This window comes from Xenopus tropicalis, chromosome 1, assembly GCF_000004195.4.
Source record: "Xenopus tropicalis strain Nigerian chromosome 1, UCB_Xtro_10.0, whole genome shotgun sequence".
Taxonomy (NCBI): domain Eukaryota; kingdom Metazoa; phylum Chordata; class Amphibia; order Anura; family Pipidae; genus Xenopus; species Xenopus tropicalis.
In genome coordinates, this window is record NC_030677.2 from 24,416,001 (window position 1) to 24,440,467 (window position 24,467).

Here is a 24,467-nt window from a genome sequence, read left to right on the forward strand (position 1 = left end):
GTCACACATGGTGTTCTTTCTGACTCTTTTTTCCTCCAGAAAACCCTGTGACTAATCAACTTTCCATTGTTGAGAATTGGAACTACTGTGAGGGTGCCACACTTGCACAGATTCTTACTTTCAAGATCTAAACCAAAAAAGTGACTTTGAGAAGAATCCAAAAAGTTTATGGGAAAATTTCACAACCGAGGCTGGCCTATGGAAAAAAGGGGATGTGAGCGATAAAGGTGGCCATACTCTTCAACAGAGCTGTCCAACTTCTGTCGTACCGAGGGCAGGATTTTTTCTGGGTTACATGGTGGTAGGCCGATAACGGAAGTCAGTTTTGGTCACACCCATGTAAACACAAGAGCTTTTAAGACCATCCCCACATTAATGGTGGTAGTGCAGCAAAAACCCAAATTGTTGGTGCTCACTGTAGGGATATCACCCTTCATTCATATGTGAAAGAATGATATTATGTCATAGTTAGACATACCCTTAAATCCATATGCCTCCTCCCCTGTGGATAGCACAGCAACCCCCAGCATATAATTACACACCTTATGGACCATATAATGACTATTTCCAAATGCTAACAAACGCCCAGAACAAACCCCTGCCATGTTCACCTCCCATAGGCAGCATAGGGCAGGCAGAGTACTACCTGTGTGTGCCATACTCTCCCTGCCCTACCCTATACTTCCTGCAAGTCTGAGGTGTGAACAATGTGGGGGCTTACATTCCAAGTCTCAGGTGTGAACAATGCAAAGACTAAAAGGTGTGAACAGTACAGGGCATTATATATTTTAACAATACAGGTTACAGCCTGAATCTGAGGTGTGAACAAGGCAGGGGGGCAGTTAATCTCAGTACTGATACCATTTATACAAAGGTAGGCAGTCACAGCAGCCAGACAGGTGGGGGCCACACAGAGGGGGGCCATGGGCCGCCAGTTGGACAGCACTGCTCTATAAGATCCACTGGTTTGGACCCAGGGTTGGGGAGGCCGCTGGAGAGCCCCATACAGCACAGGCCCAATCGGTCTAAAGAACCCCAATCAGCAATCTGCCTGCGTAGAGACACCTTATCAAAGCAAAAGATCCTAAGCAATAGGCAGTTAATATCCGCAGCTGGAACAAAGAAAGCCTGCCATTACTTCAGTACCAACTGATGCCAATCTACAGCGCAGTTTAAATTTCAGTGCTAAGTCTGGATTCTAAATTGCAGCATTTATTCTTTTAGACTTTACACAATGAAAGCCAAGACTATCAACTAGATGCAGTATCCCCTGTGTGTGTATGCGGGTCATCAGCCAACCCAAAACGCCAAGGGCCCACACTAGTAGTTTTGTGAGGTATTGATTTCATCCAGACAACTCTTAGATCACAATTGATAATATTTCCACCCGCCACATGGGCTGGGTTTTGGAATATGTGATGGCCAATCTAGTCATCCATATTTGGATCCATTTAGTTGGATATTCCAACACTTGTCCTATGCGGTCAATTTCATGCATCATCAATTCAGATCGAAGACTTCCTAAAGAAATTCTGTAATCCATAGACTGCTAGGGAAGTTTTTGATATGGGAAATAAGGGTGCCTGACATATTAGTAGGGACAAAATTATCCACATGCAGGTACTGTTTCCCTTTTAATCACTGAAGCCACAATTATCAAAAATACTTTATGGACATTTCTGCTTTGCCGAATCAACAACATATGTGTAAAGCATCAGAAGAGGAAAGAAGCCATGTACACAAGCATTCCATCACTGCCAGCAGATTCAAACCCAGGAACTTGCACTCCAATATATCCACACATAGTTTTGTCATTATAATGGAATGGGACTCTCAAAAAGGGCAGTACTCAGCTTTAAACATTTTTGAGGCTTAGGATAGAAGTATGTGATACCTTACTGAGATGTTGCCTCAGAGAATAAGAGTCCCTCTGCTGATATTGCGTCCCCTAACCCCACAGTCCGAACTGGGTCTTTGCAGATGAGAACTGGTGTGAAGTGGAATGTTACTCCTTCCCTACTCCAAACTGCAACTGGTTCCTGTGCGCTCACCCTGACTCTACTGCCCGCCTGTTCCTGAGAGGTAGAAAACTCCAAAGGAGTCTTTAATGTTACTCTGTTTGCATTGATAGTTTTACTGGCACAAGCCTGAGTACTAGCAACCCTTGCACCAGCAGCTACTGCAGATACCTGATTTCCCCAGAAGCCATCAACAGTTGCCAAAATATGGTAGGCCAGGGTGTGAAAGTGAACTCGGGTAAGAGTGGAGGCTCCATTCTCTGAACCCTTAAGAATCCAGAACAAGATATCACTGACAATCCCAACCTCTGGGATTCCGGACCAGGCAGAGATGGAGGAGTGGGGGCCAGAGGCTGATTGGCTGAGAAATAAGAGCTCCTGCTCATTGAGCCCAAGAGAACTGATGAAAGGGAAGACCTGCTGACCAAGAGAAACAGACAAAACATTATATACAAATTTAGTAACATAGATACTTGTGTAAAGAAAGTCAACATCCTCAGGTTACATATTAACAGAAAAATGATTTCACAACCAAAATCACAGGCTAATAGATTAACTGTAATCACAGAGAAAGGATTGCAATATTATTTGAAATATTTGCTATTATTTGAAGGATAAGACTAAAAATGCAGTGCTGATAAGTCTTCAAGTTGCCATAGTTATCACAAGCAATATCCTTTCGAAACACTACGGCAATGATGCAGTCCAACACAGATATTAGTTAACAGTGTCATTCAGCCAATGGTTCATCTGCTTCACATGTATAAACTGTATCCCAGAGTCACAGCAGTGATATTACATTTCCACTAATTACCTGGTAAATGATTCCTCTCATCAAGTCCCCATCTGTCATACTAGCCAATTCAAGGTGAATGAGGATATCTGAAGGCACCTCGGACATGGAAGCTGCAGCCTGGTAAAAATAAAAAATGGCAAAGAGACACAAAATGACCTTCAGGACAGAGATGTGTGTCAGTAAAGTTAAGAGCGCACTAGTAACAAGTGCAGTGGTAACACTAAACTTGCTATACTAGTGCCAGCCATACAATGAACTAGTTCTCTGCAGCCCCCCCCAGCAAGTGTATCACTATTTATATAGTCTAAGCCCAACATTTCCTCTAATAGAAACATTTAAGTATAAAGCAGGAACAGAAGTTAGCCCTGGGAACCCAATCTAGGGCCTCCACAGATGGAAGAGAGACACAGTTATGCTCTCTTGGCTCTGTTTTGCCCCTGTCCATTAATTATATGTGCAATGCATAATGGATTTTCTCATTCAGTGAATAAAGGGGCAGCCTTATCCATTTCATTTCAATCTCCCAAGTCATATACAGTTGAGCTCCAAACATCTCCGGACACGACATGCTGCTAAAACCAGGTCTTTATTGTTCCATCTAAAAACTAGACGCCTGACGCGTTTCGTGCGCGCACGCACTTACTCATAGGCATCAATCTCCCAAGTCAAGCAAGCCTGGCTGGGTAGCTAAGGGTCCTGTCGTACATGCCCCTAACCAATTCATGTTGTCTAACTGTCTGTTTGAAACCATTCTTTTCATACTTACCTCTCTGAGCCTTCCTTCTCTAGCATCCTTGCTCAGACCCTCCATCATGTGGAGCCCAGAGAGAACCAGCAGCTTGGGTTGGAAGACCTCCAGGCTAGAAAGCAAAACCTCAAGCGACGTCATTGCACCGTTGGACAAATCATGAGAAAATATGAATCGACTGGCCGCTGGAGCCCGAGTGGATCCCCACTGCTCACCTACATGTACAGAAGCAACATATAGTTATATATATTATTAATTTCATGTTATTCTAAATGTACCTGTGTTGTTGCATGCTTGACCATCAGGTTCACACAATTGCCCACTGACTTCTACATTTTAATATATAAGTCCAACAACAGGGGAGTATTAGAAGAAAATCTGTTAGTTCCTCTTTAAGTACTTTAGACAGGCACATCAGATGACCAGGAGTTATTATATATCTTTATGAATCAGGAATTGTTACTTGTACTTTCTCTTTGCTGGCCTTATGTAGAAAGCAGAATACAAGTCATTACTAATGGCCAGAAGAATTTATATTCCTTATGTTCTTCTACACTATACATCTCAAAACCTTAATATCTTCCTTAACAAACAGTTCTTTACACTATAGCCAACTGCTATGTTTAGTATGCAATAAGTGATTTCTAGGGAAACACCATGACAGTGTCCTTTATCAGCAAGTACAGGGTATATGGTAATATGGTCATAAACCCACCACAGCAAGGTCTGTCCACCCAAATCCTGCTAAAAAAAAAAACACACAGTGTACACCTACACATTATCAGTTTAAAGCCTGCTGGGAACTGTAGTCCAAGCGCAGGGGTACACAGGGAGATTAGTCGCACTGCGACAAATCTCTGTTGTTGCGGGCGACTAGTCTCCCCCCGCAATGCTATCCCACCAGCTAGAATGTAAATTGCTGGTGGGATGGCATACGCAGCGCTGCAATTTGCCGAAGTCGGCTGAAGTTTTCTCGCAAGGCAACTTCGGAGACAACGGAGATTTGTTGCGGCGTGACTAATCTCCCCGTGTACCCCTGCCCTTACAGCACGATACTTCCCCTTTAAAAGATTATAACAAGACTGACCAACATTCTGCTAGGGACAAGTGTGATAAGAGAAACCTAAAACATGTAAAGTTGTGACCCTAGTGCCCCTTAACAAATGATTCACCTGCTTTGTATTCCAAAATGAGATGGTATTCATCTTGTTCCTGCAAAGAAGCTGGTGGCACGTAGACCCGCTCATCCAGCAGCTCATGTAGTTTTGGGCCAACGGGTCCACAAAGAAGAACCTGGGGAAATTAAGAGATGAATCTATACCACAGACCAACAGAAATACCAAAAAGCAAAAAACTAAGTAGAAGAAAAGCCAAATTCACTGTGAATAATATCACTCTGCTGTAAACAATAAATAAATATGGAAAACTAGGACGTCACTGAATGCCTACTGCATATGCTCAACCCGGAATTTAATGTGAAACTTCAGGAGAAGTTCTACAAAGTTCTACTAAGTTCTTAGTTCTACTACTTCCTCCTAAACACTATAAGAGCTTGTATAGACAAGTGTTTCTTCCTGTGCTCCCCTGCAGCGAAAAGCACCACCATAGGGGAGCACAAGGAGAAACGCTCATCAAGTGCATAAAGGCTCATCAAGCACTGTGCTTCAGTTTGAGTCTTGAAACCTGCACAAAAACTGGTGGTAAAGTGCAAGAATGCTGCACCTCCTCCAAAATTATCTGCCATTACCTTCCCTGCTGCAGCAATACCAGTATTACTCCTAGAGCTGCTGTAATATGGAGCTTTACAGCTGTGCCCTCACCACACATTTAACTTGTATAACTTTTTGCAGCTTTGGCAGAAGACTTCAATGTATTTGACTTTAAAGAAATGAACTTGACAATGGTTTTGTTTGAAGATTATGCAATTTCTGATTCTTTCTTTTAGTATATACAAATTAGGGTTTGTATTTGGCCAAATCTTTGTGGCGGGTTTGGTATTCAGCAGGTTTGGTACTGCTAAAATTGAAAGCACAAATCTGGATCTGAGATGCGTTACCTCCAAATCAGGGTTGGCCGCCAGTCTCTGGGCAATTAGTGCTGCGTTCCCTCCCACAAAGTGCTGGAGGATAAGAAAAAACACAAAGAAAGACTTAGCAATGATGAGGAAGTGGTCTCTGCTAAACACCACATTATTAACTAAGTGTTTGTTTTTTACTAAATGTGTTATTAGTTTTTACTGCCAAGTGCCAGTTAGACAGTAAAGCTGCAGAGTGGTGGAGACTGCATTGTGTTACCTGTGCCCTGGGATCCTGGGAGGCAGTCCTGGAGATGTGTGCAAAGCTGATGGCATCACTATAGAAACGTTCTGCAGCCGCTCCCCGCTGCATGTAATGCAAGAATGTCTCTGCAAGCTCCTCCTGGGAGTTTAACACGGAGTGATCTTCCTTAGACTGCGGAGTCAGAGCCAAAGCCTGCAACAAGCTGATGCCGGAAAGCACTATATCCACACACGCGTTGACTCTGCGAGTGAAAGAGAAGGGAAAAGTTGGGTAAAGCCTTTCAGTATGCTGAGCTGAATTTCTACTGTTAGTGTAAATGGTGCTCCTCTATTGCCTTCCATGCTGCGGACATTTGGGGTCTGCAAACACTCTTTGCGTAACCATATTATACTCACATTTTTCATGACTACAAATCACAGAATACACCAACATTTAGGTAATGGTTTAAGCATGGTAGAAGCTGTAACCCAACAACACTGGGGCTGTACCCGCACCTCAATATTGCACAACAAAACTGAAGCCTTATCTGGTATCTGTAATTAACTTTCTGGCCAAGGAGGAGCATGGAGTCCACTGAACCTTTAGGGTGAAGACAAACACTGCCACTATTCCGCACAATGAAAACCATATGCAATTAGTCGCAGCGACTTATGGTGGGAAAGTTGCTGCAATTAGGGCACTGTATTTCTGCCCTGCCTTTCTTAAAAGAGGCACCAACCTGGGAAAACAACTTAGTACTAAAATTCATTAGGGGTACCTAACATATTGCCCCTCGGCAGATACACTAGATCTGGCTTTCCCTGTACTTTAATTCAGTTCTCATTTTCTTTTCTTTTTTTTTGCATAATGAAAGAAAATTCCTAGTAACTTTCCAGTATATATTCATTACGGATTTCAAAGTTATTTATAAATGTAACTGCTATTGACTACAATACTAATTCCATGGCAACATTGCGTCAGTAGTCAGCTCCCCCACAGCCAAGCCATCAATTCCCAGAATGCCTTCCATGTTCTGTGATTACCAGATCAGTGGAGAAAGGCATTGTAGGAACTGGAGAGCTAATTTGTGAATACACTGTTTTTGTAGTCTTTTCACAAATGACTGAAAAAAATCATCAATAACCTTTAGTTATTGTATAATGAAAAGTTGCTTAGAATTACATTTTCTTTCATGTCAATGTTAATTCCTTTACAGTCAAAAGGAATTAAGCTTTATAACTTTCAGAGCTGGACTGCTGTCACCCTAATGACATCTCAGTTCCTGTGATAGGACAGGGACTGTGAGAGTGTTCCTCCTTAGTCACTATGGCACAGACATACTAAGGGTGAACAAGAGGAAACTGATGAAATCCATTAGCAGTTTCACAACTGACCCTTTATAAAATGCTTCCTCTCAAATATGAAGGTTATTTATAAAGAAAGCCTCCCTGTTGTTTACCTTTAAATTAACTTTTAATATGATGTAGAGCAGTGAACCCCAACTAGTGGCTCATGAGCAACATGTTGCTCACCAACCCCTTGGATGTTGCTGCCAGTGGCATTAATGGAGGCGCGTCTTTTTTAATTCCTGGCTTAAAGGCAAGCTTTGAAGGCATAAAAAACAGAAATACTGACAAACAGAGCCTCCACGTTGCCAGTCTTCATTGAGCTTCCAAATAGCCAATCGCAGCCCTTATTTGGCATCCCCAGGAACTTTTTTCCTGTTTGTGTTGCTCCTCAGCCCTTTTTACATTTGAATGTGGCTCACATATCAAAAAGGTTGGGGACCCCCTGATGTAGAAGTATTATTCTGAGACAGTTTGCAACTGGTGTTTATTTTTTATTATGTTATTTTTGAATCATTTATCTTTTTATATAGCAGCTTACCCTAGCAACACAGCATTGACTTAAATTAGAAACTGGACAATGAACAGGAGAGGCCTGAATAGAATGATAAGTAACAAAAAGTAACAATAACAATAAAGTTGTAGCCTTTGACACGGACATTAAAGGAGACATACAGCATAAATAAAAAAAATCCCTACCCCCTACCACAACTATTGTAGGCAATAATAAATAAATATATATATATGTAAATGGGTCAGCTTTCACTGTGGGCTAAAAATGATCATTATCTTTAAAAATGGTCCCTTTATTGGAGCTCCCCATAGATCTGCTACAGTCCTAGTATACTAATGTATACTATCAGTTCTAAAAAGCTCAGCACTGACCCACAGCAGCTTCTGTTGTAACAGCTTTCTGCTGTAAAATAAGTGAAGAAATGCAAGTTGTACACATTTCCTGGCAATACAGCAATGGCAGTGGCCCTAGGAATTTCCAGCTCGGCCACTCCAATAATGCTACCTACTATGCCACGCAGCAGTAAGTTTTAACAAATGTGCACCTCCATGCAAATTTCAAAGTCATCTGTATGAATTGCACTTTAAGATATAATGGCAGCTACTGAGATGCAAAGTATGAACTGGTCCTTACAAGTGACTCACAATTGAATCTTTGCACAAAATCAGTTTGGCATAAATGCAGTTTTGCGTGTCGCTTTCCTTTTATACCTGTGTTCTTGTTATTTATAACCTAACCTGTAGCTGAACTTCAACTTCTATTCCCAGCATCCTTCCCAGCCTTCAGATGTCGACTGATGTTATAAACTGTAGCCCAAGAACAGCTAAAGGTTGAACTATTTTTATGTAAATTTACTGACCCCCATCTTGCCTGACTATGCACACCATTACACAATTTAAATAAACATAAAAAAATAAAACATGTACATAGATTATTCTTTTGGTGACTCTGTGACCCCATAGCAGTGCTGTCCAACTGACAGGCCACGCCTCTCTCTTGTGTGGGCCCCCCCCCCCAATCTGTCTGGCAGCTGTGATGGCTTACTGGCCCCTGCATTATTCACATCTCATTATTCAGGCTGTAACCCCTGTATTGTTTACACCTGAAAGTTCCTGCACTGTTCACACTTGTAAGACTTGTAGGCTCCCACATTATGTACCTGTTAACACCTCTGTGAACATAGACATGATAGGTTTCCCTGTCTCCTTCACTCCATTGCCTGCGCTGCTGTACTCTGCCTGCCCTATGCTGCCTGTGTGTGCCATACTCTGCCCGCCCTGCTCTACCTTGCATGTGTGTGCCATACTCTGCCTGCCCTACCTTGCCTGCTCTACGCTGCATGTGTTTGCATACGCTGCCTGCCCTAGGCTGCCTGTGCGTGCCATACTCTGCCGCCCTGCTCTACCTTGCCTGTGTGTGCCATACCCTGCCTGCCCTACCTTGCCTGCTCTATGCTGCCTGTGTTTCCATACTCTGCCTGCCCTAGGCTGCCTGTGCATGCCATACTCTGCCCGCCCTGCTCTACCTTGCCTGTGCGTGCCATACTCTGCCCACCCTGCTCTACCTTGCCTGTGTGTGCCATACTCTGCCTGCCCTACCTTGCCTGTCCTATGCAGCCTGTGTGTGCCATACTCTGCCTGTCCTATGCAGCCTGTGTGTGCCATACTCTGCCTGCCCTATGCTGCCTGTGTGTGCCATACTTTGCACCAATTGCAAACAGTCTTATAATATGAATTTCTAAATCATACTAAAAGTTACATGGAAGGTGAACAACCCCTTTAATTGGTCCACAACAAGCTATTCAGGGTGGGGCCACCTAATTATCACTAAGGCCCCACTGTCAATAACAAGGCCCAGGGAAAATGCTAACAATTGCCACTCCCTAACAATGACTCTGCCTCTCAGTACAGACTAATTAATATTATGATCAAACAGCTTGTTACTACTGTACCTACCCCACTGCTACCCGCCCCCAGTGCTTGCTGGGTGCCACAATCAGCCTGTCCCAGGCCGCAGAGAAGGCTTCTTCAATGGGCGGCGAGGAGGAAGCTGGATCCCTAGAGGTGACGCTTTGAATAGAAGAGGAAAGGTAACCTAGGGCAGCTTCAGGGATGTCTGGATGCAGGTGATGGAGGAAGCCCACAGCAATGGCAAGAAGCCCCACACACAAAGCCTTCACCCACATCTCTCAGCAGGGTTGGGACAAGTGGTACCCAAGAGGCTGGATGGGAGGAGGTGGATTCCAGGGGATGAGTAACTCCAGTCAGCAGCACGATGGTGAAGCTTTACTCGATGCTAAATAGACAGGGAGAGTGAGAGGGAACAAATATATACAAACTAATGAAGTTTTGCCTCCATTCCAAACACAAATACCCACAAGCTAAATGTTATTCCGCTTAATTATACGCGGCCACAATCATACGGTTACTGCTACAGCTCAAGGAACTAACCTGCAGTGGGACCTTGTAGTTACCCGACTAACTACCATTCATTCCATCCAAAGCCGAGTCCATTGGCGAGCCGCTGCCAACCCTTTCCCTTCTAGAGAGTGCGCATGTCCGCGCATGCCCATTAGCTATCCCCGCAGGGCTCGCCAACATTTCCAACACACTGCGCATGCTCAAGAGAAGCGAGCGATCTGTCGACGTCAACGCTGTCACATCACTTTGGTGTCTGTGAGCATGCGCATGGGGAATGTCAATCAACCAAGAGAAAGTTTGCCACTTTTACTGCGCATGCGCCCTCAGCAAACCAAAGAGAAAGAAACACTTTCATTCAACAAAAAAAAAGTTCTGGTGCGGACGTGCCATTTGCACGTCTCGCACAACTAAGAATCACGGGACTCAAGTTCCCAAATTTCCGAAAACACACGTAACGCGTTATAGCAGCCGCCTTACATAAGGTTGCCGGCGGAGGAAAACAAGCCCCTTTCGGCCACTGTTATGCAACGGCTGTCTGCGCTGCGTCTTGTAACTATGGGCCGCTAGCGTTCCGCGCCTGCGCAATACGAGCACAAGAATCCCTCCGCGCGCCCTCTAACCGCCTTTGCTCTAAGACTTCCCGCCTCTCCCAGGCGTCTGCGCCTGCGCGATGACGTATGAGCGGCTGGGTGACGTCAGTGTGACAGAAAGGGGGCGTGTTAGGCTTGCTGTTTGCCGTCACTCCCGGGGCTGGGCTGCAGTGAGCAGGAGGGAGTCAAGCGGGAGAGGCCGGGGCCGAGGAAATCTCCTCCGTGCTTCCAGCGCCGCTATTCTTTACCCTCTTCTTGGCAGGTAAGACTTTTCGGTGGGAGGTTTGGGCACCGGGAAGCCTATTGGTCTGACTCTCCCGTCACTGCATTACTGCCGGCCTTCAAGCTTGTCATGGTATCTGTACAGAGGGGCTGCCCCCTACATGGGCCCCGGGGAAGGTTTAACCCTTCTGAATATCTCCATAAGTATTAGCGTAGGAACGGCTTCTGGGAGTTGTAGTCCACACAAGCGGCAGGGTTTGTGCTTTCATCTCACTTTGGCTGGCTTGTGTTATTGGTAGGGTGGGCAGCTCTGTTGCCCTACACAGGGCCGCCATTACACCCTTCCCCCTCGGTCTCTGTACAGGAAGGATATTGGGGTCCTGTGATTCGTACTAAACTGGGGCTCGGCTATAGCGAACCTACAACTTCCCTCGGTTATATGGGGCCCTAGAGTAAAGCTGCTGTGGGGCCACTTCTGGAAAGTTCTGTTTAGCCTATGTTTGCCCCTTAGGGGAGCTTGGGCTTTTTGTATTCTTTTCATTGGCCACCCTGCTATTGGACATCTAGCATAGGCCTCTGTAGAGAGAGAGAGTTAGGCGTAGAGCTGGGCGGTATGACCAAAAATTTATATCACGGTATTTTTCAAAATTATATCTGTCACGGTATTTGACGGTATTTTTTTTTCCCATGCATGATTAGGTGTTAACCCCATTTCCTAATAAATTAGAGAATCATTACTGCTGTATTGAAAATCAGAGTCAGGCAAGCGAAGGATCGGCAACAGAAAGTCGCAAGGTAAATCAGGCAGGCTTAGTTTCCCAGGCAAGGCCGCAGACAACATAGCACGCGTTTTATAGCTTTAAATACCCCCCACGCATGTGCAGAACCGGCACCGTCAGCGCCTCACGGACATGCACACTTTGACATGTACATGCGCTTTGACGCACGCGCACCTGGGGACAACGGGATGCGCGCTCATGCAAGGAGGCGCGCAAGACCGGGCCGCACGGGTGAGTACCCTGACACCCCGGTATTGCGGTATCTGAAAAATGAATATAGTTTTAATACTGTTATTCGGTATTAAACGGTATATCGCCCAGCCCTAGTTAGGCGCACCCCTTCCCCTCAGTCTTCATTTATTGCCAGGGGGCTTTTTGCTTACCCATAATATACTGGCTGTTGGACTCTTACAGACCTGCCAGTGATTGCTCACATCCTGGGGCCAATGTCTTGGAGACACTGTTTTCTCATAAGTGACTTGGTAGCATTTCTGTGGGTGTCAATCTAAAGATTAATGTACATCTAAAGAAGGTCACAGTATGTGTGGCTAATTGTTCCAGCACCTGAATCATAACTGGGCCTATTGATAGAGAAGCATCACTGGTCTGATTTGGGCCTCGCCCCCAACTTCATTTTCTGATACAGGGACCTGGAGTTTTCTGGATAAGGTATTAGGGCTGGGCAATATACAGTTTAATACCGAATACCGGTGTTTTTGTTTTTTTAAACTATATTCATCTTTCAGATACCGGGGTGTCAGGGTACTCACCCATAACTCTTGCGTGTGCGCGCGTCCCATTGTCCGCGGGATGTTGCACACACGTGTCCAGGTGCGCGTGCGTCAAAGCGGGCACGTCCGTGACGCGCTGACGGTGCCGGTTCTGCGCATGCATGGGGGGTATTTAAAGCTATCAAATGCCTCCTCTTGTGCTATGTTGTCTGCGGCCTTGCCTGGGAAACTAAGCCTGCCTGATTTACCTTACAAGTTTCTGTTGCCGATCCTTCGCTTGCCTGACTCTGATTTTCAATACAGCAGTAATTATTCTCTAATTTATTAGGAAATGGGGTTAACACCTAATCATGCATTGAAAAAAAAAATACCGTCAAATACTGTGACACCGATATAATTTTGAAAAACACAGTGATATAAATTTTTGGTCATACCGCCCAGCTCTATAAGGTATCTTTAGATAATTTGGAAATCCATGCTTTAGGCTAAGGGTGAAGACACACGGAGCTACTAGTAGCAGCTACTAAACACCAAAAAATATCCTGCCATAGACTATACTGAGAATTGCCTCTGCTAAAACACACGTAAAAACTGTTATCAGTAAATAATCAGCATTGTTTTAGTAGCTGCTACTAGTAGCTCCTTGTGTCTTCACCCTAAATAATAATTTAAATGTTAAATAAACCCGATAGGATTGTTTAGCCTCCAATAAAGATTAATTATTGAGTCCTTGAGAGATGGACTTTCTGTAATTTGGAGATTTCTGGATAATGCATTCTATACCTGTACTACTAAGCTGTCCATACGGTCTGGCATGGGCACCTACAATCTATCCTTACAAATACACTTAAGTGGCCCAGTGTCTGTTGGAAATGGGTATTAATGGGTGGCCAGAGGACTGAGTTTGTAACCCCTGCAGTTTACTCCTGCCTCACTGATGCCCTGAGTTTAAAAGGCACCTTTGCAACATCCCAACAGCTGTAGGGGTGATGGGAGGGTTTCTGTAAGTTTGACTCTTTCATAAGCTTTTAGTACCTTGAATTATATGTTGTCTACTTTCCCTTTTGCCTTCTGCACTGGCCTTCACCTTCAGTTGTGTTTTTGTGCAGTGTATTTGAACCTTTACTAGCAATTGAAGGTGGTGCTCACTGTCGTCTTTTGGTATAAAGGTCCATCCCTGAGGTTTTTGTAGTATGGGATCTTCACACCCATTACTGTCAGTGTTTTCTGCCTTAGCACAGGGGCTCATTGGCCTAAGTTATTAGAAGTTGTTCATGGTGCAAGATATCATGAAATTATATGTATTGTAGTATATATGTGGCACAAGGGGAGATTAGTCATAAATAAATCTTCACTATCGAGGGCAACTTATCTCCCCTATATGCCATCCCACCACCAAGAATGTAAATCGCCTGTGGGATGGCATACACATTGCTTCGGTTGCCTCGCAAGGAAACTTAGGCAGGCTTTGGGAAACCCGAAGTGACGCGTATGTCATCCCACCGGTGGTTTACATTCTTGGTGGTGGTATGGCATATAGGGGAGATTAGTTGCCAGTGCTAGTGAAGATTTATCGAGGCTGTGTGCCACTACTCTTATGGAAAGACTAGTAACTGTGTTCATAATGCCCCCAACTTCTCTTTAAATTACATTATTTGGAGTCTTTGATAATAGGGTTTCAATGAATGACAGTAATGAATCTTACTCTTGGCACCTTGTTTGCTTGCGCTGTTTTGACCAATGACATGGGGTCTACACATAACCTCATAGGGAGACTGTAATTTGGCACTACTGCATATGTGTTGAAGGCTTGCAGGCAGAGCATATTTGACCAGTGGAGTGGGGAAAATTTCTCTACTAACATAAAGCAGTTATTACTGCCTTAAAAATACCCGTATAAATGCATATAAAATTCAGCATTACAAATACATAGATGCTTTAGTATTACTTGTCCTTTTAATTATCATTCAAGGGAAGATGTATGTGATTTATGTGAACATAACCATACTAAAAAGGTCTTTACATATTTACAGTTTAGTGTGAGCTGCCATTTGTCATATCTTGTCTGAGACTTCAATTCCCCCTTATAAAACCTACCTGCATGATTGTTTATGGCCAAGCAAGCAGAACCCACATTACCTGGTATCTATATGTCAGTCACTATTCTATATCCTTTGGTATAGTGCTGCTGTATATTGGGGTTGCCTAAGTACAATAATTAAGCAAGCAGTCTGGCTGTCCCCATTAAAATATAATACTTCTAATGGGAAGTGATACATACACATGCGCACAATTGTTCTGTTAGATGTCCTGCCATTTTGAAGTCTGGTTTCTTGGTGCAGTGGAATTGACAGGTCAGTATGTTTGGATTATGTACAAGATATACATACAGAGACCCTGCAAACGATTAAAGCGATAAACTGCTCCTGAGACGTAGGCAATGGCTGTTTATTCTGTATTCAGCCCTGAATGTAGGTGTGTGTCTTGTTGTATCACAGCATCCTCCCCCCTTCTCTTACAACTCTGACAATTGCATTGTGCGTCTGTGTTATTGCTGTGAGCACTTCCATACCCCCCCAGTCCCTTGCTCCATGTCTGAGTATCCCCTCCCCCACTGCACTGTGCACTTAGCATCCTGTAGTGCTGCTTTCTCTTTCACCCCACTCCACCATTGCCTCTCAGTTCCAATGTATTTTGCCAGTACATGTTTTCTACTTCCTATTAGACTGTGTGCTGTCACCCAATTGTGGGAATTGTAGTCCTTTTTTACCCCTCCAGCTTCCGGCAGATTGCACATAGGAATTTATCTTGGAATGCTGGGAATTGTAGTGTAATAAAGCCAGTTGTTTGTTCAGGTTTTGCAGTTGGATGAAGAGCCTTGTGTAGCTTGCACGCTTATGTAGGTATATTGTTACCCTTTAGTAGAGCAACAAAGTATCATAATATTACATGCTCCTGTTTCTCTATCTAGATCCCTATGCAGCACCCAGCGCTATTGAGCCTGTCCTATTGCAGCCAGGGATGTGTAGTTTAGTGATTGCTATTTCAGGGTCAGATCATTAGCGCAGACTGTCAGTTCTGCATATCGGTGTGTGACAGTCATGTGACCTCTCTTGTTAACAGAGCTGATGCAAGCAGACAGTCAGTCAGGGGTGTGGGCAGAGCCGGGCTGATGTAAATCTCCCCTCCCATGCCCCCTTGTGGCACTCAGTGTGTCATCATTAGCCGGCAATCAACACCCTCCTCCCATCCTTGCAGTGCATGGGGGGGGAGGGATCTGCAGTCGGAATGCGATCAGACATTTTGTGTGTTTTCCCTCTGGCAGGCTGAGTTCATTTGAGGTGAGGTGCTCAGAGGGGGCGGCTTTAGGGGGCAGAATAGGGGGCTGAGATTTGTGTATTGCAAGGCTGCCTTGTCTGAATCAAACTAAATGTCCTCCAAAACTGAACTACTTGCACCTGCTCCTCCAAGCACATATACACAGATAGTGTTACTGGGGGGGGGGGGGGGAGCTCTGTTATTTGCTGTAACAACTGTAATTGGGGACATATACTGAAATAAAAAACCAGAGTACTTTTGGTTACTTTTGCTCCTTTTATATCACAATGGGCAATCACTCTAATCCGTAATGACTATTATTTATATAAAAGATCTGATACATGCATATCCCACTGTACGAGGGAAACAATGGCAAGTGATGTGCTGGGAATAAAAATAATGAATCAGTATGAAGTTGTATCCATACAGGCATTGCTGTTTTCTTTGTTGATAGAACTTGTGTTCTTACAAGCAGGATGTGTTTTTGCCCAGCTTCGTGCCTTCTAGCGATTTTACATGTCAACATTTTGCATGTACAGTTATACCTACATGTGAAATTAACTGTTTACTTCCAATGCTGTTTTGCTTCCTGGTGATTTGTAGGAAGGAGATTGAGAAATAAATGTGAAAAAACTTACATTTAAAAAAAAAAAAAAACTTAGTTGGGCACAGTATACAAATGGTTCTTCCTTTTTCAGACAAAATACTAGCTGTCATGCTCTGTTTAAACATTTAGCTTGCTTTAACTGGCCATTAATATTGTACAAAGTAAATGTGGCCATACACTGTAAGATGGTTGCCAAGCGAATGGATCTTCTCCCGATATGCCTACCTACTGGCATCGCCCCGTGTATGGCCACCTTTAGTTAGGTGGCCTGCCATGACCAATATCGCTTTGTTTAGGGATCGGACAGGTTTGGAAACATATTCTGTGGCTGTTGGTTCATTGGCAGGTGAGAAGGTAAATGGTCATCACAGCCACTTTTTTCACTTGTTGTTCCAACTGAGATTTTATCAAACTCAACAGAAATAGGTGCCAATTTGGTGTTTGGCCTATTGTACGCCCTTCGGCACGTGGGCCAGTGGCCGGTAGGTCAAAGAGCATGCCAACTGGCCCTCATATGTTTTGCCTTCAGACTAAATGCGCGCAGGATGTGTGTGTGTTCTCTACACCAGTCTCACCATCTACCATTCCCTCAAAAAGTAATGTGTTAATGACCCAGTACTGTCCCCAAAATTCTCCAACAGACTATACAGAAGCCTATGGAGACCTGCCTGGTGGGTATTGCATACAGGAAAAAATGCATTTCTTCATTTTCCAGCCAGCCCAACTGAAATCTGACCCAGTTCAAAATATCTGTTTGGGAGGCCACAATCGCCAGTCATGAAGCTGCTGAGTGGCATACTTAGCTGGCTGTGTCAAAGTACAGGTATGGGATTCGTTATCCGGAAACCTGTTTTCCAGAAAGTTCTGAAGTATGAGAAGGCCATCTTTCATTGACTCCGTTATAAGCAAATAATTCTAATTTTTAAAAATGATTTCCTTTTTCAAATAATCCTTATTGGAAGCAAAACAAGCCTATTGGGTTTATTCAAAGTTTAAATGATCTTTTAGTAGACTTAAGGTATGGAGATCTATTTTAGGGAAAGATCCCTTATCGGGAAAGCACCAGGTCCCAAGCATTCTGGATAATGGGTCCCATACCTTTAGTTCACCCATGATATTAAAATAATTTTTAAGCTGTAGATTCCAGAATGTACTCAACAACCTGTATTGAACAGGACTTTACTTCCTGTATGGGTCAATATTTGGGTGTAGTCTGTATGTTGTATGCACCCATCTGTAAATAGGATGTGTTGGTATGAAGAAGTATTGCCATTGATTGGCACTTTCTATCTGACAGAGAACATTCCACGTGTATCATGAGTCTAAATGTTGCTCTTGTTGTTAATTAGATTACAAATGGATTATTCCTGAGGCACAGAGTGGAGGTCACTCACGAGCAGAGGTTCATACAGCTGTATCCCTGGTGTGTGCTTTTCACATATTTACATTCCTTTGTCTTATTAGTCGTAATCAGTGAGCAAAAGCATGTACAGAGTGGCATACATGGATTTTTCTGTGACCCACATGCAAGTGAGCAGTACTATCTTTAGCGCTGACATCTAAGTTGTCCTTACATTGTCAGTACATTTCTCCAACACAGTGGGGGTGTTATTTCTCACTGGGGGCTCCCAATTTTGTTTAATTTTCACTTAGGCAATTCATCCTCAAAAGGTTTATATTGGTGTATAAGTATATAATAATGCTAGTTCGGCCTGCATATATTTCTAAATGCCTTTCTGCACTGTGAATTATCCTATGGTAATGCCACCTTTATAAGCCCGCTCTAGGATTGGCACATCCCTCTCTTTAAGAGCAAATTCATAAACTTGTGTAGCTGAGGGGGTGACAAATAAAATAGGTTTAAAGCGAGGGGACTGAACCTTAATCACTGGGCTAGTGCCTTCAGCCAAGCTTTCTTTCCTGTACTGTGTTACTAAATACATAAAGATAAGAGGGCCTAACTAGAAAAAGTAATTAAAATTGAACCTCAGTGTCAACGCTATGTTATATAATAGAGGGAACAAGGAAAGGGGCACTATAAACTGACTATGTGCATGTATCTGTTCTCAAACACTCGCAGTGCCTTGACACTGCCTGACTGATTATCCAGACATCTAGTGAAGCTCTGCCACTATTGTTCTTGGGACAATAACAAAGTGATTTTACAAAGTGGTTAATACAATTTATTAACAGAACAAATTAACCCATAATCTTTAATTAGTAAAAGGAAACAAAAGCTTATTTTGTAAGGTCATTTTAGTCTGTGTGATGCTGTATGCAGCAGCAATGGATACTGAAACCAATTTAGATTTCATTAAGCTTGTAAGGTTTTTGTTTTCTATACGCCCTGTGCCAAAGCCCCACTTTACTTGAAGACTGCAAATGATCTTGTAACATCTGCATGTTAATGTGGTCATTAGTCAATCTAGAACAGGAAAAGGCTGCAGTAAAAGTGTCTGTTATTGATGGGATCTCTGGCCACTCTTGTACACGCCCTGTTCATTTTGAATGGGCTATCTCACTAGATTCTGCAAAAGCTTTGAAACTAAATTGATACGTGGCTACCGGTGGTAAAACGGGTGTTTCGCCTGCCCCAACTGTATTTCTTGCCGGTACATGACACCAGGCGATTCATTTCTACATCCGCAAACAGGGAAACAAAATAAAATCAGACACCATATTACATGCGCAACCACACGTTATCTATTTATGTGCCCGTGTGGTTTTTCCTATGTGGGTAAGACAGACCAAACTTTGCGGCTGCGAATGGACGGGCATCGGTCTGCAATAAATTCGGCTTTTAGGGATGGCACAACTAATAAGCCTGTGGCCAAACATTTTTTTGGAAAAAGGCCATAGGTTACCCACTTTCCATTATATTGCCATTGATCATGTTCCACCCTTGATACGGGGTGGGGACAGGGCTAAGGTTTTACTTCAGAGAGGTGTTCTGGATAAAGAAGTTGAACACTCTAGCACCGGCAGGGTTAAATTAGTATATCTCTTTCTTCTGCTTTTTAGAACAAAGGTGATACTATGTATTGGTTAGGTTGATACATTGTGGGTAACTGTACTGCTGTGGATTATTGTTTACCTTATTCTGTAACATGCTGCTTTTCGGTCAGTAGGGCTATGCACTTGTTTTTAACCACTGTATTTTTCCCTAATTGCACGGGTATATATAGTTACTCTGGGTATTTTGTATCCTGAGTACAGTGCTTCTCCTCCAGTCTTATGACTGGTGGGAGAGCGTGGGATTGGGTGAGTGCTACAGGTTTTACTTATTTATATGCTGATTTTAAGTGTACATATGGTCTTAGGAGGATACCGAAACATTGGCCATTTTTAAAATGATTTAAATAAAGAATCTTGACATTTATTTTTAAAGGTTCCTGGAGTGCACCTTTATATAATATAATGTTTTATATAATGTATATGTGTATGTATATTATATAGCATAACTTACAGAGGCATTAGGGGTATATGCATTTTTGACATTGTTTATTCTTTCTTTTTCAGATCTTGCCATTGAGGTAATCCTCCCATCAATGTGAAATCACAAAGCAAAACACATGTCCATATGTATCCTCATAAGATGTGTTATATAATGCCTGAGGAATGTCTCTTGACTAAATGTCATTGAGTATAAATGATCTTCCTGAAATCCAAGCATTTTGCCAAATTGCTGGAATGAAGATCCCCTCCACCTTCTAAAGAACATCCTAAGAAAATGCCTCTTTTGTTAAGGATGCCTACTACCTAGATTCATGCGCCCTATCTGTACAGTTGTGGATGGTTTACCATCAGAAGGCACCACAAGCTTGTTTCCTGGCCCTTTTTCTGTCTTTGAAATGTCGATGCTTCGTGCTTTAGATCCCGTCCAGACCTGGCTGGGGCAAGAGTTAGAAAAATGTGGTATTGATGCCATGATCTACACTAGATATGTCTTAAGTCTTCTGCTGCACGACAGTTATGACTACGACCTTCAGGAACAGGTATAGGTTGCACTGACTTTATCAATATTCACAGGCAATGCTAATATATGATAAACAGTGGTTTCAGAAATATGTAACATGAGCCAGCAGGGCTGCTAAACTACCGTATGTACTTGAGTATAAGCTGATCCGAATATAAGCCGAGGTACCTAATTTTACCTAAGAAAACTGGAAAAACTTATTGACTCGAGTATAAGCCTAGCGTGGGGAATGCAGCAGCTACTGCTAAGTTTTAATACTCAAAATAAATACCAATAAAATAACATTAATTGAGGCATCAGTGGGGTATATGTTTTTCAATATTTATTACAAAGAAAAACAGTAAACTAGCTCTGTAAGCAGATACAAGGGTCAACAAAAACAATGAGTACTACCCCACGCTCATTGCACATTGGCAAACTGGCAGCAGACCCAGTCCCGGAGGGGAAATAAGTATTGCTAGTGGGAGCCTAGGCCAGGGCACTGGAGGGTCTGGTTGCAGGTGGCCTAATTTGCACACAAAGGAGAGAAAGGGTGCTAGTTTAGAGGGACCCATGGCACCCGACTCGAGTATAAGCCGAGGCTTTTTCAGCAAATTTTGGGTGCTGAAAAACTAGGCTTATACTCGAGTATATACAGTATGTGCTGTATGGTTCCTTCTTAGGCTTAAATATAGTCTATATAAATAAGTAGCTTGTATCCATGGGGGAAATCATTAGGGTAATGACACACAGAACTACTTGTAGCCAGCTACTTGTCCTGGCTACAAAATTGACAATGCTGATAATTGTTTTCTGGCGTGTTGTAGCCGCAATAAGTAGTTGACTACAAGTAGCTCAGTGTCTCATAGCTTTTAAGCTTAAGGATAAGAAGAACCCATAGTATACTCTGTCTTTTAAGGAAAGAGATGAACATGACTCAAATGTAGTCCTTTATGGCTCGCTACAGAAATATAGAAAGAAAATCAAGATATAATTTATTTCTAGGTGCTGTATAAGCAGATAAGATGGCACACAGTTATTTTCTCCAACAGCATTTGAGCCAGTAAAATGTCTTCAGGTTCTATAAATTCAGTTGTTCACATGTACTGATTAATGAAAGCTCTCCCCAACATTTTATTTGAAGAGATTGCTAGGCATGTAGATGGAGACATGCAAAACATGTGGAGTTCCAAGTACAAAAAAAGGCTCTCTGATTATTCAGGTTCAAAGAGTGCCCCATGCTTTGCCAGCCTCTCTATTAAAGATCACCAAATAATGTTTTCCTGCTGAAAAAGCAGGATGCTGTAGTACAGTGCTGTCCAGCTGGTGGCCCACACCGCATACTGTGCCTGGCCTGTGCTCCCTGTGTGTGCCATACTCTGCCTGCCCTACTCAGCCTGTGGGAGGGGAGGAGTCTGATGGGGGTTTGTTAATATTTGGAAATAGTTATCATATAGCCCCTAAGGTGTTTATGTACTGGGGGTTTCTGCACTATTCACAGGTCAGGAGGAGGCATATGAAATTAAGGGTATTTCTTAATAATACTTCATGCTCTGGCACAGACATTACATTCCACTTTCACAGAAGGTTTAAGGATATTTTGTTCATTCTGTAAATTGTAGGAGGGAATTATTTGTCATAGACTTGACTTAACAATCAGTCAGGATTTTTAGGTCATTGGTTGTGGCTAAATACCAGATAGGTATATTAATGCAAAAATGCAGTGCAGAGTTGTATGTTTTGTACTTTGTACTTAGTTTGTGTCAGTTTGCCAGTGATGGCTTTCTGCCGAGGGGAAATGAAAGCTCTGTAAAAGTCATGGGGTTTTTATTTCTCTAATTAGAATATTTTTTTAACCTCTTTGCCTGTGCTGCTCTAAAACAGGGCTGCCAGTAGAGAGAATTTTATTAAGTACTTCCCTAATAAGACAGAACAGCTCTTCTTTGTACATATAGCTTTATTTATAAGGTTATGCAGCACTGTACAATCTTACAATATACACAGTTACATACAGGGAGGACAAGTGTTATAATAAATATAATAAATAAGTATAAATACACAGGGAACAAGTGTCATGTGGTGGGAGACACCGTAGGAAGGAGGTCCTTGTCCCAAAGAACTTACAATCAGTTGGGCAGATTGAGTTTGTCTCCTTTAAAAGATGGCATGGAGTAAAAAGAATGTCTGTCAACGCATATATCACATAGTTTACGCATTCTGTTATCTTGCTGTGATTCTGACCTTCCCCAAAGGAGTTGTACCATAATGTAACCTGTATTTGAGCATTTTTGTTTCCTGAGATACATGCAGAGTTTAATAGGGATTTTGCAGCTTGTGAGTATTTTACATTTTGTATATATTTGTACTTATATACACTTCTTTCTTTACAAACTGCAGGAAAATGACATCTTCTTGGGCTGGGAAAAGGGAGCTTGCAAGAAATGGGGAAAAGGCAAGAAAAAGAGCTCTGACCTCTCTTTGGAAGAAATGAAAAAACAGGCTGCGGTCCAGTGTTTGCTTTCAGCATCTGATGAAGTATGTATACCCGTTTGCTGTTGAATTTTTATTGTGACTGTTTATCTTACATCAACCCATATGTCCTGTTTTTATGAAATTTCTCTGGAGCACCTCTAGCCTAATTGCTGTCAATGTGTTATGACACACATGCCACCATGACTCTCATGGTGCTGTCAGTGACAAATACGGCAAACAAAGCACCATTATTTGCCTGTAACTGCTATAGTAATCATTGGTGGCAACATGTTGCTATTGGACATCCTGTTGAGAATTTAGTTTTTTTTTAATTTGGTTTTGTTTTGCTGCCATCTACGCTTCTAAACTAAAGACTTTAAAGATGTGGTTGCATTAAATGTGAATCAGTTGAGTCTGGTTTTAATGGCTGTGTGCCATTTGTGTGCTTTGGATTCAAAACTTGTCTGTTTACATACAAGCATACAGGAAATTCTGGTCACTTTATCTTCCTTTGTTGTACCGAACACAGAGAAGCTGGGACTAGGGTGGGACCTAGGGACACAACAGTCCTTGCGGTTGCCCTACTATTCATTAAAGGTGATGTCTGATCTGTTGTCATTCACTGCTAAACATTAAAGGACGTGTCAACCCCAAAAATAATTGCTTGCAAACCTAATTCCAACTTTGCAATATACATTCATTACAAGTTTGTAATGGTTTTTGGCTTATTTGTATATATAATTGCTATTAGAAGCAGTGTTTGTGTGTCCTTTTATATTATCTGCCCTGGTGGCTCTGGCATTTGAAACAATGTAACTCAAGGCAGCAGATTAACAGACCTGTCTTGCTGGAGGAGACTGACCTTTGCAGCATTAAAAGGTAACAACCAGGAGTTCTACTTTCAAAAGCAATTACATTTACACATAACTTTAAAAAATGTCAGTAAACTCGCAATGGCAAGTTGCTTGGAATTTATGTTTTCTTTTATTAGCCAAAAAATAATTTTTGGGGTTGGTGTGTCCTTTAATTGGAAGATGATTTGGAGATGGCCTGAATAGCAATAAAAACAATACAAAAATAAGAATAATGATAAATTTAAACCCTCCATCAGTCTTTTTGTTTGCTGGGGTCTGGCTCTGGCAACCAGACTGCATTTTTACTTTCAGGTGAAAAAGGCAAGATAGGAAAAAAAAATTTTTTAGAAATTGAATTTGCAATGCAGCTTAAGTGAGCATGGTTTAATGTCCTTTTTATATTGGACCTTTAAGAGCAATTCCACATAGTTTGTTCTATTCACTTCTGTCGAGTGTACTATTTCTCCTTGGCTGCATCACTAATATATCTCTTCGCAAGTACTGACAGCACTCATAGGAATTTACACACAAGGTAATAAAGTCAAATATGAAATTGAGGTTTATTTAGCCCTAAATAAAGGTCATTTTCATATTTGACTTTATTACCTTGTGTGTAAATTCCTGTGAGTGCTGTCAGTACTTGCGTAGGCACCCAGGTATTACCTATATATAAATACGTGTGGTGTATAGCTGGTGCGTGGACGCTATGTGCTTATTCATACTCTCTTCCCTCACTGTGCCATGGCAGAGAGAGAGAGACGGTAACATATTAAGCATTTGCCGCACATTCCTTGATGACTGTGTTGTCTGGATCTGTATTGCACAAAGGAGAAATATGT

The 24,467-nt window shown here is 42.5% G+C and overlaps 2 protein-coding genes across 5 annotated transcripts in view; one reads left to right on the forward strand and one right to left on the reverse strand.

The window, feature by feature from the left end:
* Positions 1-1,607: 1,607 nt before the first annotated feature.
* On the reverse strand, positions 1,608-10,675 carry adpgkl (ADP-dependent glucokinase like). Of its 3 annotated transcripts, none has more exons than XM_002938266.5 (8): positions 10,131-10,675; positions 9,636-9,975; positions 5,857-6,082; positions 5,619-5,681; positions 4,735-4,855; positions 3,581-3,777; positions 2,833-2,931; positions 1,608-2,435 (listed from the first exon to the last, which is right to left on the reverse strand). In XM_002938266.5, exons 2-8 carry the CDS (start codon positions 9,863-9,865, stop codon positions 1,896-1,898), a joined length of 1,476 nt encoding a protein of 491 aa, XP_002938312.1. In that variant the 5' UTR covers positions 9,866-9,975; positions 10,131-10,675; the 3' UTR covers positions 1,608-1,895. The 3 variants fall into 3 exon arrangements, with proteins under 3 accessions (XP_002938312.1, XP_004911309.1, XP_004911310.1); XM_004911252.4 differs by having other exon boundaries at positions 1,608-2,438; XM_004911253.4 differs by lacking the exon at positions 9,636-9,975 and having other exon boundaries at positions 1,608-2,438.
* A 96-nt stretch (positions 10,676-10,771) lies between these two features.
* kiaa0232 (uncharacterized protein KIAA0232 homolog) overlaps positions 10,772-24,467 on the forward strand; it is a 29,538-nt gene continuing 15,842 nt past the window's right edge. Inside the window, exons 1-4 of one of the 2 annotated variants that reach the window (XM_004911254.4) lie at positions 10,849-10,952; positions 17,697-17,770; positions 19,867-20,342; positions 22,700-22,837. In XM_004911254.4, the coding sequence (XP_004911311.1) occupies positions 20,115-20,342; positions 22,700-22,837 (366 nt within the window). In that variant the 5' untranslated portion in view covers positions 10,849-10,952; positions 17,697-17,770; positions 19,867-20,114. Of the gene's footprint in view, positions 10,953-17,696; positions 17,771-19,866; positions 20,343-22,699; positions 22,838-24,467 lie in introns of both variants that reach the window. The other variant, XM_002938259.5, reaches the window with a different exon arrangement.

Bases quoted from the DNA above. Each gene is read 5' to 3' on its own strand.
- adpgkl (XM_004911252.4), bottom strand. From the start codon at position 9,865: ATGTGGGTGAAGGCTTTGTGTGTGGGGCTTCTTGCCATTGCTGTGGGC. The intron at 5,682-5,856 runs GTAACACAATGC...CTTATCCTCCAG, and splicing joins CCCAGGATCCCAGGGCACAG to CACTTTGTGGGAGGGAACGC. The intron at 2,932-3,580 runs GTAAGTATGAAA...TATTTTTACCAG, and splicing joins GAGAAGGAAGGCTCAGAGAG to GCTGCAGCTTCCATGTCCGA.